At 38.8% G+C, this 15,925-nt stretch overlaps 1 protein-coding gene across 1 annotated transcript in view; it reads right to left on the reverse strand.

Moving 5' to 3' along the window:
* Positions 1 to 15,925, reverse strand: part of PCNX2 (pecanex 2) — a 160,360-nt gene that overhangs the window by 125,159 nt on the left and 19,276 nt on the right. The window contains exons 6-8 of the mRNA XM_076334126.1: positions 12,481 to 12,628; positions 12,167 to 12,312; positions 10,290 to 10,383 (exon numbers count right to left, since the gene is read on the reverse strand). Coding sequence (XP_076190241.1) covers positions 10,290 to 10,383; positions 12,167 to 12,312; positions 12,481 to 12,628 — 388 coding nt within the window. The remainder of the gene's footprint in view (positions 1 to 10,289; positions 10,384 to 12,166; positions 12,313 to 12,480; positions 12,629 to 15,925) is intronic.

The raw sequence follows: 15,925 nt of genomic DNA on the forward strand, positions 1-15,925 counted from the left end.
CAGCCTCATCTCTCTGTATCTTCTTACTTTCCTCATCTTCCGTTCCCCTCAGCTTCTGTTTGCTAGTTTTTTCCTCTTTATCCCTATTTTCCACACAACCTCCTTCTGACATTCACTTGCTACCCCCCAATGCTGAACTGCTTGCACAGCTACTTAGAAGCTGTATGTCTCATCTGATGACATCATTATCACACTGACAGCATATACCAGTAAGAAATGCGATGGTGGTGTTTGTGTTTTTGTAAGCCTATAAACTAGATTCCATAAATTTATTACCATATATAAATAGGAGCAAACACTCTCTAATCATAAAATCATTATAACAGAGCTGATCGCAGTATAACATGGAATCTTACTAAATAGAAAATCTATTCATTTGCAGAATCAAATTAATGTTATCAAGATCTACTACAGTAAACCACACTCCTAATGTAAGCAAAGGTATAATTGAACTAAATTTTGAATAATAAATTATTAACTAAAAATATCTTTGATAAACATACAACCTATGCAGATTAAATGCAAAAGCTACACAGCACCCTCTACTGATAACTGGTCATAAAGTCAGGAATTTTTTTCTGGCTCTTAATTCAGTTTTGTAAGAACACTGAGTAAACATAAGCTAGTTGAGCAATCACATAACACTGAGAATGTTTTAGTATAACCACATAGCACTGGAAAAATCTTCCTTCTCCCTTCCTGATTAGTCTGTAACAGTTGCCGTATACCACTGACAATTTGGCCCAAGCCATTCAAATACAACCCAGCCTAAGTCATGCCCTTTGTTAAGGGATGACTCCTCTTCATGTTTTTTTCCCCATGTTTGCTATGATCGGGTTTGTCACATAATTATCCAGTCTTAACGCAGCTATCACTTTTGCATATTTCAATTTTCTTACATACTTTAAGTTGCTTTTTAGTTTAAGTCTTGTTATTTGGTAGTACAAAGGGGAACTGTAAATCATCTGCTGCTTAAAAAAAGCAGTATCCACAATTAGTGGGTTTAATCTCAGTCCTGAATTGTGCAATACTCTGGTCGGATTAGTGCTGGCAGCTTTGTAGTGGAGACCTAGTGAGCAATGAGTAGAGATGTAGCAAGAGGCCTGTATGATGAGGTGTAAAAGTGATTGGGACATGAAATGGCAGGGAGGCCATTTTAGGTGAGAAGCTGCTGAGGCAGCAGTAGGTAGCAGGTAGACATCATCTTTCAATAAGAATACAATTAATCCAGAATACATATTTTAACCTTCCTTAGTGGTTACTTTTAAGCTAAAGATCTCTCTTAAATCTTGTTCGCATTTTGCTACTCATGCAACAGGATTTGGAGAGGATTTTTGGCATTTGTTTTAACTAGCAATAACAACACCCCTAATGATAATAAGATAGAATACCCAGGTTTACAGAATGGGAAAGCTGGATGTACTGATTTACTGACATAATAGACAGAAAAGGATATAAGATCACTGTTAAAGTTTTGCAAGACTACAAAATGAGCAGTGGTTCCTATTACATTCATTAAGTCGGATACTACATATGGACAGAAAGGCCTTGTAAAGCGTGTTACCAGTAGTGTTGTGGGCAATATGAAGGCAGAAAGTTATGAATGCCTTCTTACTCAGGTGTAAGAATGGGATCCACTCGGTACACTCTTACTTCTCAGTATTCAGATTTTTTTATTTTGATAACAAGCACGTAAATTGATCATTTGTAAGCCTATTACATTTCAGAGCAAAGACAAATGTACTAACAACTTCAAAAACAAACAGCATGTACTAGCCAATAAACTAGAGGATGCATTTTGAGAAGATGCAGCTTTACTAGAATTAATGCATTAACAGCACGCACGGTTCCATTATCTCCAGAGTCTTAAAACATCCCTTTTCGCTCTCCTTATGAAAGGGTGAGGGGAGAGAAGAGAAGCCAGTCCCAAAAGCTAAAGGACTACCGAAGCTCCTAGTCCTGAGCAGGATTTTGCTGCCATCATGTGGCATTCTGTTGAACACACTCACTTCCCTGCCCTGTGTTCACAGACTGAAAGAGAGGCTAAAAAGCCCTACAAATGCAGGAAAGGATTTTAACTGGCCAAGTTAGCACAAGGGTTTTCTCCTGTCCCTAGCAAGCCAGCAGGAAAATGCTACTGAGTTTGCAAAGAATACTCTTCAGAAAAATCAATGGCTTCCTTATAATTCAAACACTACCAGTTTCAGCACGCACATGCACACACCACGCTCATTTAGGTGTTCAAGCAGCACTACGCTCAGGTGACCAGCTCATCTGAAATAACTGAATCCCAAAAGGAACTATATAATATTTGTCTTATCCATTTCAAAATGTGCACGGCTGCAAAACTGCACAACCTGCCAAGCAGCTTTAAAAAATCTTTACAAGTCAGCAGCCTATTACTAAAGCAATGGGCGATCTTTGTTATTTGGGTCACCTTGCTGAGAAATATAAATAAGCTTTAGTGATACAGTATTTTGTCATTCTAAAATGGCATTATGAAACACTAAAAATAATTTTTAAAAAATCTGCTTATAAGTCTACTTTCTCCTATGAGGAATAAACCTCAAAGGTTCAGGGAATTTTCCAGAAATGAACATGCTAAAGTATTAATGGATTTATACAGGAGACATACAGTACTGCTAAGGCATTCAGATACTTTCATATAGTATAATGCACTCAAGCAGCTTATTCAGGGATGTGAATGTAAATCAAATACATTAACTCATTGATTTGAAGTTCTCTCTTTTGCCTGGGGCCAGAAACACTAGCACTCCACAGCTGTACTGGCAGGTAACTTAAATTACTTTCTTAGTACTTGTTAGTCACTATTTTGCTGCAACTACTTCTTTTTAACCTATTGGCCTTGCTGTTGCCAAAAAAAAAAATATATTCTCAAAACAAACAAAAAAATTTAAGCAAAAATTTTTTTCTTAATGGAGTTCTCTATCTGTACTGCAAAGCATTTTAGACTCAAACTATTATATAGCTTCTTAGAAGCCTGGTTTTAGTGTCAGAGCCTCATCTAAAAAAGTGAGGAGTTTAGAAAACCAATTGCTCAGAAGATGCAAAGTGCAATATGAATGCATGAATTGTACTGGTATGGGTGACCCATGTGTAATAATAAAACATACATAAATACAATTATATACATACATAAAATCATATTATTTTAATAATTATATACATAAATTAAAAAATATACATGACCAAGAAAGCAGGAGAAGGCTCAAACTAAAATAATTATTTTAAAGGTATACAGCAAGTTAGGTGTATATATACAATCAATTTCAAGTGAAAGCCCAAGTGTCACTTAGGCAGGAAGGAGAATCTGCAGCTGAGATAGAAAGATTTTTTTTTTTCCTCAGGGCTGGGCAATCATTCTTTCTGCTCCAGTTCTCAAATATTTCAGCTGCATGCCATACATCCATTTCTGTGGCCTTACATATTTATTTTAAACTCCAGCTTCTATTACACATAGGCAGCACAGTAGCCTCCTGATGCAATTTATGGCTACTGCTGACTGTTGCCAGACACATTAAGGGATAAACTGCAGCAAGAGGTCCAGCACTTAAATATACATGCATTTGAATGAATCAAGTACTTTTGCATCACAAAGTTGAATCGCTGTTGGTAAAAACTTGGACTGTTCTGAAGAGACACCAACTCTCTCTCTTGAAAATCAATACGTGCATATAATGATACCATCCTGCACAGAATTGGGAGTTTCAATATGGTTTTCTTCTCAGGAGTTTAACACAGGAGAGAAGGAAATGGGCTCAAGAATACAAGCAGTATTCTTATAAATTGCATTCGCTAAAACCCAGAGTATTTCTTGAAAAAATATAATTGGCCAAATGCTTCCACAGCTTGTGCGCGCACAACTCCAGTTGGCTTTAGAAGATCTAATACTTGATTTGAGAGACAGAATTGGCCTATCGTCAAAAAGCAGCCCTTAGCTTTTTTCCTACTCAAGAAAAAAAACTCCACAAAAAACATTTTTCCTTGGAGCTACACACATTTCAGTTTTTTAGCTAACACAGAGAGCATTCCCTGGTTGGCATGGACATATCCACATCAGGATTTTGTGTATGGACCACCTTCTGTATTTTCTGAAATGTAGTTAACCATAGCACTTACGTGTCTGCACACACAAAGAAAGCTCTCTGCTTTAAATGGAAAAAATTGCAAGGATGCAGAGAAAAGTGCTCAAACACCCATAAATACTATTGGGTATCTAGCATGACCCTACACTGGCACGCTCTTCAGGGATGTTTAATGGTCTGTTCTCATCTCAGATCTGAATACCCATGAACACGTCAGAGATGGACGGCAATATACCTGAGCAAAACAGCATAGGAAAAATGCAAAGCATTTTTTGGAAATAAATCCAGCCCTTCTTGAAATTAAATTTGTTCACATTAGCTAGCAAAATGCTATGCTGAAATAAAAATCATGGTGATAGATAATCAGTAAAACTTATGGAGGAAAACATCTGAGTCTCACAGTGCTATCATGCCTGTGAACTGCTTCAGGCAGTACCATGGAAGTTTTGGATAGTTTATTCCTGATTGGGAATATTTGCAAAATTATTTGAAGCAGAAAAGCAGAAAGAACAAATAATTTGAATGCATAATCATTACAGCATTTCACAGATTATCATATGAATATAGCCAGTTATTTAACAACTTTATACCTAGCAGTATTATATTTTGATATTGGATGTTGTGTTCAAGGTTTCTCCAAACACTATTCCTTTCATTACTAAGAACACAATTTTACACACGGTAAAAAAATTAGAATACATTTCTGGTAGGAGCAAAAATACATAGAAACTATCAAAATAGTAGTGTTACATTAGTGCCCTCAAGTTTATTGGAAGCTTACCTTTTCTGTCTTTCACAACATAAGCGAAAGCAGCAGATACAGGCTATACACTCAGGCAGTGTATCATTTTAGTACTTGATACTTGAGAAAAGAAACTGCAACAGTTTACATTAGTTGAACAGAGTTTTTCCATAGATGTGAAATCAGGAATGACAACATACCTATAGATCAACCTCTTATATCCACATAATTTAGAAAGACAGAGCAGTATTTCATACACATGCTGAGGACAGCTACATTACTGAGAGGTATCAAATACTGACACGTTTTTCTTCACTGTGTATGTACACACACACTGAAGGTGCTCAACCTTCTAAACAAGGGCCCCAGTATGCAAAGAAAGCACATTTAGAAAAAAATAAACATTTAAAAATATATTAGCCTTGTACAGCAAGTATGCACAGAATATATGATTGCTGTTAAATTTCTATATTGGCATTGATATATATTTTATGGCCCTGTTAGCTTCTGTACTGGGGACAGATCATGCAACTCACGCAAAAATCATTAATTCTACTATTGTAATTACTGTAATTTTAGGGGCTTATGCTTTCACTGATATTCATAAGCCACTTTACATGTAATGCCTAGATAGCATGATAGCTCACATTTATCTTTTTGACTGCTTATCAAAACTGACTCAGTTATTTAATTACAAGAGACATTCAAGGTAATTAAAGAAATTCCTGGGAAACGTCTGCTTTCTGTCACAGAGTGGGAGAAAAGGTGTGTCAGAGTGACACCTCCTTATTTGCAAGACATTTATTAACTCTGACTTGTTTCTCCTGACCCCAGAAAACAGCTATACACCTCTAACAATACTTTAATGTATACATTCTTTCAGCTCATTTTTTTTAAGGATGTATTCTTGTTAATGATTGTGGGTTTTACTTTGTATCACCAAACTAATGGGAAGAATTTTAACTTGAAATTGTAACTGTTCTATACGGGTAAGGTGTAAACCTAGTGGCCATCTGGTGAGAAGTCAAACTAACCATGCAAAAAGGCAGTTCATGCTTATACGAGGCATCCGTTTTACACAAATGTGAACTTTCTCATCCTTATCTGCCTTTGCAGAAGCCAAGCACCTACTCAAAACACACAGCATAGGAACATTAAGGATTCACTGTAAAAGAGACAAAGGCCGGTAAAGAACTTACTGCAACGGGGCAGAAGAATGGTTTTCAGGATGAGAAAGCTGTTTCCGATTTCTCACTCCAAAACAGACTCAAATGGTCTTTCTGTAACTAGTTTCTAACATAATCCATGAGCTGAGAATCCAGTTTACACTTTGTCTTGTCAAAACCTGTCACAAAGCAATCTATGGCTAGAGGTGAAGTTGGCAAGGTAATGGGAGCATCAAATTTAGAGGCAATTAGCTCAGCAGAGAACCTATTCCACAGGGACTGCTGGCAAGAGGTGTTGCTGGCAAGATAACAGACAAAAGTGGAGTCAGGGTAATTACATGGACAATAATTGGGGAATTGATTAGCTACCTGCCAATGTTTAAATAACTTACCAAACTCAGTAACAAGAATCACCTGCCAAAGTGAGGGTTAAGATGGAAAAGGAATTATCTTTTTTTGGCGATCATTACAACATAAAAACCTCCTTTAACTTTAACTTGGCTAACTTCAGTTTTTAAATATTTTAAAAGCTGGACTCCTGGACCGGTGAGAAACAATTTGGTGAGGGACAAATATGGAGACAATTTGAAACAATTCTAATTCTCAGTAACCTTTGGCAGAATTAAGGGATAATTTTAGAAATTATTAATAAGAGACTGTTTATGCTACATTTGAGCAGCTCTGAAAGTTTCCAGGACAAGGACTGCAGGTACAGGTAGTATCTTTCATTAGGACAACTACTATAGTTGAAAATGCAAACAATAAAACTAAAAAATAAAAAAAGAAGAAAAATTAGAATCTGGTGGAATATATATTAACATTGGTAAACTGGAGAATACTCCAAAGATCATCTCACAACACTGCAGAGCCAAAAAAGAGGTGATGGACTGCTGATACTTGACAAGACAAAGTGTAAATTCCCTCAAACAGTATTGCTTCCAATGTCAAGGAGTCTCTGAAGGAAGAAAGCACAGACTCCTTCAAACTTGGACATCTGCTTTTTCTGGCACATTGTAATCCATGGTTGTCCACCTAGCCCTTTACAAGCAAAGGAAGAGCAGCAAGCACGCAGAAGTGAAGAACAAAAAAAAAAACCCATAACAGCATCACTTCTGTGACAGAGCGGCATTGTTAAAATCTTGCATTATTTGTGAGAAATGGATTTCAGAAGCCATGCCAAGAAGATAAAAATGTTTACAGGCCGTAGAAATGCTACTTTAATTTCAGTTCCTAATAATCTGTTGTGAAATGCCAGACCGGTTAAGACTTTACTACTGGAGCAGACAATGGTAGGACTCAATAGACTGAAATAGCAAGTTATAATTTGAATTTAAGATCGTTAAACATTAGTCTGCCTCAAGGCTTTCTTTAATGGCTTCTTTTGAGTAATATTTAAATACCTTCTCCAGTTTTGCATAACTTAGTTACAAGGTATTTACCTATGGCCAATTCATAAGGCAATTACACTATTCTTGACAAACCGGCCAGAGTTCCTACCATCCCCACTGAAAGTTGCCTCCCCCTTCACCAGCTGCAGTGTTACCCAGAAGAGCCCATGGCTCCTAGCAAGCCAGCGCCTCTGATCTGCTGCTTCTCCCAACAACACCCCCAAAGCAAGAGGCCTCTTGCCATCACCTGGTCTGGGCCCATTCTCCTCCTCATAGAGGAGCACATCAGGACATGGTCCATGCACATCCACATAGTTACTCCACTGGCTCAACTCAGTTTGACATTTTCCCCTTTAGGAGCAGCTTAATCTTAACACTATAAAGCAAGCATGATTGGTGAAAAGCATTTTAAGAGCTTATACACATCTACTTCAGTCCTATCTATTGTTCTCCATAAGCTTATTCTAGAGTCCGAAATCTGGGCTCCCCAAGATCAAAACCCTATCCCTCCTATTCAAGGACGATGCCACCTCTTATGTCCAGGCATTAATTTTCTCCTGCATCCTTTGACCTCAAAATCTATTTTGGATGGCTCATTAATGGATTCAGACACCAAGCCTAAAGCTGTTGTTTCTGCACTGTCTCAAGTACTCATGAAGAAGCACTGTCACAGTCATCATCTTCTCCTTAGTTAACTTTCTGATGGGCTGGGAGATAAGACAGGGACACCTCAGAGGTGCTTTCCGTGTCTTTCTCCTAATATCCTTTCGTACCAGCAGCATCTCCTGTTGGTATGGACTACTCGCACAACGAACATCTCCACCAGAGGAAGGTCCACCCTCAAGGGAATAATTTCCGTCAAGAGCTCTCCACAGACAGACATACAGAAGAGACTGTAACTGAAGTGATCATTGATTATGCCTTGTGCTTTATTTTATTCTATTTGCCTTTTTCTTCAGTAATAAATCATCAGTTAATAACTGTGATTATGTGGCTTATCTTTAACCATGGATAAGAAACTAACCTGACATAAGTGATGTGCAAAAGCCTGCAGGCGGGGATAGGGGAAAGCGGGAAGGAAAGATGCCTCATTCCTGAACTGTCTTTAAAGCAGATTTGCCCCTCTGTTTTCTATATGCTGCAAGTGTTCCATATTGTCTAAATACAAAGTTACTTGATGGTGAACACATGAAGAAAAAACAAAACCCCTTCCCATGCTACCCTTCAATCTATGCACACATGGTAGGAACTGCCCATTGAACAAACAGCTCTCACTAACCTCTCTGGCCTAAACATATTACAAACTGCCCTTGCAAAAACCAGCTTGAGCACACTTCATGCTCCCTTGTCCCCTTTCCTTATTTTTCATGTGAACTTCTGCTTTGTACTTTCCTTCACGCTGCTCTGTTCTTGGAAAAGCTCTTGTGTTCTGTCTTCCCACTGACTCCCATACAGAAACAGTCCTGGGAACCCACTCCTCTGCTGATTTGTTCCGTTCCCCAGTCTGAACTGCCACTGTACTCCAAGATTTCCAGCAAAGGTGCTGATCTTTAGAAATCAAATGCATGTAAATGGCTGCAAAGAATATCTGAACTTGCTTTTGTTAACAATGTTTAGCAGACCCCTTAAAAATAATTCACATCCCTAGAGGTCTGCAAACCATAAACTAAAAAACAGCACTTAACATAGTACAGGAAGACACAGATGTCACATAAGCATCTAGCAAAGACAGATTCAGAAGGACTTCTTATATGAGAAGGAAGATTGTTCTTCTTTTGATAAAAAACAGATTAACTGACAAATGTCAGGGGACTGTAAACTATTTCTGAATTTAGGACAGATTCAAGTTCATAGTTATATGATGGAGGAGGAGGGGAGTATTCTGTGCAAGGTGAAACAAAGTTGCAAGAGCTAAATAGCCCCAAAGTAAAATGTTTGATTTTAGGTCAAAACCGAGCTCTACCAGGTTGGGTTGTTTTTTTTTTTTTTTGCTAAAGACAGACAGAACATTTCTACTGCAGATGAACTCAAATTTTTTTTTTTTGATCTTTGCCCACTGACTGTTAAAAAGCATTATTCTCATGTCTCTCATCCTAAAATGCTAACACTGTTCTTAACGTGGTCCCAAGCTTTTCAAAAGTCTCCATTGAAAGCCAAACACTTGAAGAACAATATTTACTATTAACAATGACCCGTCTCACCCCCTCACTCAACTTTTCCAAATGTTGTATAACAGTATGAAAAACAAAGTTATTTAATAAGAATACTTATGAATAGTTAAAATTCTTTACAGATATGCAAACAACAGAACACATACGAGAGTGTGGAAACCACAGTAACGAATATGGGATTTACGTGGATCACTATGAAAAGACCTTTGAAAAAAGAAAATTGTTTGGATACCTTTTCAGAGAGGCAAACTATCATTAGAGATTTCATGCAAGGTGAAAGGCTCTGCTGCTAGAATCCACAGGAAGCAGTGTCACTGGCTGATACCGACACAGCACTAAAAATCTACAGAGGACCCAACAAGCATGGGAAGCAAGCAAGACAAGGTTGAGAGAATAGCTAGTAACAGTCCCACTTACTTTGTTTTATTTACAATCTTATTTATAATCGCCACGCTTGACTTTGGCTATTCCCAGAAAGTAATGAAAGCACACTGGACAGTTCTGGTTTTCTTTTTCACTTTTCCTTATCAATATTCTTACAAAGCAGTCACTGTTTTAACAGAAAAAAAAAATGCATGCTTTGACATCTCTAGAAGAGGTTAACACATTTATTCTCCAGTACTCCTCTTCACATGCATCTTTCACAGCTACCATCAATTTCATAGCTTCTAGCAATAAAAACTTTTAACATTTCTAAAAAATAAGGGCTTACTTACTGAGCATTTGAAATACAATCACAATTTGATAGCTGATGTCGAAAATTTCCTTCCTTCTGACAGCCAGCCTTTAAATAACAGGATCTAATTTCCCCTTTAGAAAATAGAGGAAAAAAATCAGTTCACCGATATGATCATTTGTTTTACACACAAAGTTTACAAAAAATACATTTTAGGTCAGGCACATTTATAAATATAGTCTTCAGTCTGTGCACTAGGCTTATTTTAGACTTCAGAAAGCAAATTAACATTTGAACAACTGAAAACCTGAGACAAATCAAAACACAGAAGTTACAGTGAAAATTTAAAAGGTATGTAAAGTAAACGCAAAGCCCATCTATCAATATAAGTTCGCTGTAAAATGTGAAATCATCAGATTTTTTTCTTTCAGTTCACAAAGGTGAGGTCAGGAGGTACAAAGCAGGGAAAAATTCTGCTAAAAGTGTAGCCACTGCTACTCCCTCCTTGCATATGCAGCAAAAAGTGAAGGGCCACTGCTCATTGATCCAGAGGTCGTGCCATCTGCCTGACTCACAGCTGCTGCTCTTAGCCCACGGCACACCAGGAGCTGCAGGGCTGCAAGCAGGGCCAGAAGGAATTGGCAGGAAACCAAAGCATCTCAGGGGTCACGAACCCAGCTACCATGAGCACTCATTCCACACTGGTTTTGAAGGCAGCTTTAAGGGCTTTAAGCCTTTAAGGCTTTTGGGACAGCTGCCTTTCAGAGGTATGGGCCAGTACCTCACAGGGCACTACACAGAGCTCAAACAAACCACCACCAAGTATACTACAGCTTCAGCCTCTAGGAATAGCTGCAGAGCAGCAGCATACCAAGCACAAGCATGGGGCAAGACTAGGTCACTCATTAATTCTCTTGAAAGGGGTAACAGACCACAACTCCGAACAACAACCACCACCACTTTATCAGAGAGAATTCAGTCTGAGCCAGCTGAAGAACAAAACAGTAAAAAGGAGGAACGTTTTGCCCAGCCAGGCCAGTGCAAAACTCACAAGGCAGAAAACACCAGGGTTTCTTCTGCAAAGAAAGTAGTCATCTTCTGGCCTAGCCAGCTGTCCTGGTTTCAGCTGAGATAGAGTTAATTTTCTTCCTAGTAGCTGGTATAGTGCTGTGTTTTGAATTCAGGATGAAAATAATGTTGATAACACACTGATGTCTTAGTTGTTGCTGAGCAGTGCTTACACTAAGTCAAGGACTTTGCAGCTTCCCATACTGCTCTGTCGGTGAGGAGGCTGGAAGTGCAGAAGAAGCTGGGAGGGGACACAGCCAGGACAGTTGACCCAAACTGGCCAAAGGGACATTCCATACCGTATGACATCATGCTGAAGAAAAAACTGGGGGGAGTTGGCTGGGAGGGGGCGGGGCCACTGCTCAGGGACTGGCTGGGCATCAGTCACCAGGTGGTGAGCAATTGCATTGTGCATCACTTATTTTGTATATTTTTATCATTATTATTATTTTCCCTTCCTTTTCTGTCCTATTAAATTGTCTTTATCTCAACCCACGAGTTTTACCTTTTCCTGATTCTCTCCCCCATCCCACTGGGGGAGGGTGAGCAAACGGCTGTGTGGTGTCTAGCTGCCTGCCAGATTAAAACACGACACCAGCATTTTTTGAGGATGATGTTTGGAAGACAAACTTCATGCACTGTGTAAGCCTCAGGTCTGTGATGGTCACTGGTGGATTTTGAAAACTCTAGTTACTGCTGATCTGACTTTAAATTACTAAACCTTTTTCTTTCATGCACACAGAAAAACATGCAATCGGTAACAGACAAGAGAAATATCCTTCCAGGTCATCTAAAGTTCCTAAAGAAATTTCTGCACACATTGTAATTATTCCAACTACAGAAACTCACCATTTTCATCTATGAACACGTGCATTGCATCCACAGATAGCTCATCTTGCACAGATGCCTCAGGTCCACTTATTACTTGCAAGACAGAACTGTCTTGCTGAGAAGTTACTCGGTAGATTATCTGCCTTTGCCTGTTGCCCTGGTAACTTGACACAAAAATGTTTCAAAACTACTATGAGGAACTTTTTTCTTGTTCTCAATAAAACAAAAAGAAAGAGAGGTTAATTAAAAGTTTATGTCATTTCTACTCAGTGAAACAAAACAGCTTACATCATATCTTTGAAGTATAAAATTGTAAAGTAAACTGGCCTTACAGTGCTGCAAATTTGGCAGACTCTGGTAGCACCGGACTAGTACTAGCACGATCTTGGCTTTGTACATCTGATCTTTCCTGTTTAGGAAGTTGCTCACAGTGCTTTTCTGTTCCCACCATTTCTTCTTTTCTCTCCATCATCTGGCTATCTGGAAAACAGGACAGTGAAGTGGAGCCACTCTCCGCAGATGACTGTCAAGAGTTTTGTTCATTAACTACTGAACAAGAACATCTGAAAAAGAAAAGCTAAAACACTGCAGTAATTACTAGTTTTATGAAAAACATTAAAACTACTTAAAACAATACAGTCACAGAATCTGGATGAGGAAATACTCTGACTCGGAGGCTGCGTGAATGGGTCGTTTCAAGAACGGGCTGTGTGAAGCAAAGGACAAACGAGAGAGAATTTCTGCTTTGCTTCTCCTATTGTTTCAGAGGGAAGCAATCTGTCCCTAACCTAGAATGGTAAGAGACTGTTTCCCTGGGGGCTGTAATTTGTTCCCAGGTTGTGTATACTGGCAGAGGAAAAGCAGAAGCACTGGTCCATTCCCCTTTTACAAGAGGGAAAGCAGCACCTTCAAAGGAAATAGAGCTCTTGGACAGGAAAGCAGGTAGCTGCCTAATCCCTTTTCCCCACCGGCCACACACCTGATGCAGGACAAAGAACAAACTGGCTAAACAACTTCACAGTAGATTTTCCTATGCTTGGAAAATACACAACTATAGATTTTAAAATCTATGTGATAGACTCGTCCGATTTCTATGACTTTGAATACCAATTTGAATACCAATTATATTTATATTACCTCTCTACACATCATTTATTTATATATACATATACAACTTCCAAGCAATAGTCTCTTTTAGTTACTAACATTCACATTGAATAGTGAAACATTTTGCAACTGTGCTTTGACTGTAAACTAAAAAAAAAATATATCTGTCAGGATTTTAAAGTGCAACTAAGACAGTGATTTCATCACCACCATATGCACACTTAATGCTTTAAATGAAAAAAAAAAAACACAAGAAATGTTTTTTGTGGTGCTTGTTGGAGATGCTTCAGTGAGTCCCATAGCTTCTTGCACTGAGGAAGGTGTATTGAAATGTACTTACCCAGGCTTCTTGCAGTACCTGCTGTTTAAACACCTTAGAAATTTAATCATCAAAAAAACCCCACAGAAACTTCCCCCACAAAAAATTCCATTTGTTAAACCATATTTCCTATCGATACAATTACCATCCTAACCTGCAAGAGTCACCAGTCAAGAAATAGCGGTGTCATAGTTAAGATGGTCTAAGGATAAAACAGATTCAAGGCTTGTAGAGAAACGTAGTATCTTTTATTAGGCCAACTGATATAACTGAAAAAAACAAACAAGCTTTTGGATATGCAGACCCTTCAGATCACGTCTTGTTTTCCTCCAACCATATCAGCTGATCTAATAACACATTACTTCTACAAACAAACCTACTTTCAGAAGTTAAGACATCTCTACACCTGCTTCAATTCACAGGACACACCCCTCTAATACCCTAAAGCCTCAGACACTCACACATTACCACTTTTCACTGCAGACACTTCACATTTACTTTGGGGAGGGGAGGGGGGGAGAAGCGCCAGGGGCAGGGGGGATCCAGAAGCGTAAGAACAGCTTTACTTGTACCACCACATCTCGTTCCAGCAGGTCTCAGCCCTTGGTGCTTGTTGTGCTTCACATTAAGTCTGAAGAGTCTCAGTGGGTCCCCAGATGCTCACCAGCCAGGGTACCAGAAGCGAGAGGGAATGGGCAGTAGAGATAAAGACACTGTGTAACTCTTGCTTGGAACAGCAGTGTTCCTTCAGCCTCCACAAGAAGAAAAAAAAAAAAAAAAAAAAAAAAAGAATCTCACTACAACACTGCCAATGCTCCGAGTCTCCTGCTCTCTTTGTAGCACACGATGACCAAGGATCCTGACTTCTTGTGCAATAAATACAATGAGCATAAGTTTGGTTTAGGGAAATGTTTTCTATCTGTTGTGCATGGAGACAGAATTCAGTAAGTCTTCCAGACCTACTGTCTTCTACTTAGGAAAAAGAAATGTGGGGAGGGGAGCAGACAACACTTTCTCCCTTTCCTAATTAAAGATTTAAACTCAATTTTAAGCAGAAACTGTGCCTTATTTAACTGTGGCATTACTGAAGCATCCCCTTAATGATGTAATTGTACCTGAGGGAGGTGACAGAGCCACAGACACCTAATCGAAATTACCTTCCTAAAGGCTTAGGCTGTTCAAGCTCTAAGAATAATTTGATAGAGATCAGAAACTGTGGTTTTAATAATCTAATTGGTCCCATATTGCCCAAAACTAGCTCTAGGGCTGGAACAATTAAAAAGATTTTTTAATTTGATTATCTAGTGGTTTTAGAAAATGGCGCTCTCTCTTCCATTCTAAACCACAAGCCTTGCAGACTTCTTTTACCTGCAGTGGTAAAGAGTCATAATAATAAAAACATAAATGTACTGCTTCTTACAGGCTTTATATGCCAATCAGAGAACACCATGGTGATGAGTACTTCCACCACTGGAAAGGTTGGCCATGATGGGTTTGTGACTGGTTTTCATGATTATTACTCATTTTCTTCTGAGTGACTTACACCTTCAGCATTCAAGTGGAGATAGAGGTGTCTAGACTAGGAGTGTTCTGCCAGGATACGTAATCGGCTCTACTCACCAAACGCTCTTTGCATGGAAATTGTGCTGGCAAAGCTCAAGTTACTAGGAAAAACCCTCTCCAAGAGTAAGAGAAGAATAAAAAGCACAGCATGGCAGCGTACCTGTACCTTCCCTGTGGCCTCCTACCAGAGCTGTCTACCCCGAGCCACCGCTCCACACATCTCTGGCACACACATGACTGGGCTAGCAGAAGCCCCAAGCTTAGACCCAGGCTCTGCAAGTAACTTCATAATTTATCTGGAAATTATATGCCACATGACTCAGATATGTGAGGCATAACTATTAGGATTCATTGCTAAGTCAGGCTTGGGGAGGGGTGATTCAGAAGAGTCCTGCACAAACAACCAGTTTTAGTCTGTACACAATTTTTGTATTTTGGTTGAGCACAAGATACATCCTTTAGTTACCCTGGTAAAATCCTTACCAAGATAAACATTTCTCATATGTCCCATATGGGTATAAGATACTTCCTGTAAACATTTTTATCTGAACTAAAGAGATGTAACAGCATAGCAACATTACTTAAAAATATAACATCCCAACACTGACAAATGAGCTCCTAATTCAAATGCAGTTACACTACCAAAATTTCCTTTGCCATGTAACTTTTTCATTTGTGGAACAGATTTTAGGTATGCCAAATCATCTTTGCAGATAAGCCTTTGCTCCACACTGAGAGGAGGCTGAAAACAGTTTCACAGTTGAAATGGAGCAGCCTTTGTACATATA

The sequence above is a fragment of the Aptenodytes patagonicus genome, chromosome 3 (genome assembly GCF_965638725.1).
Source record: "Aptenodytes patagonicus chromosome 3, bAptPat1.pri.cur, whole genome shotgun sequence".
NCBI lineage: Eukaryota > Metazoa > Chordata > Aves > Sphenisciformes > Spheniscidae > Aptenodytes > Aptenodytes patagonicus.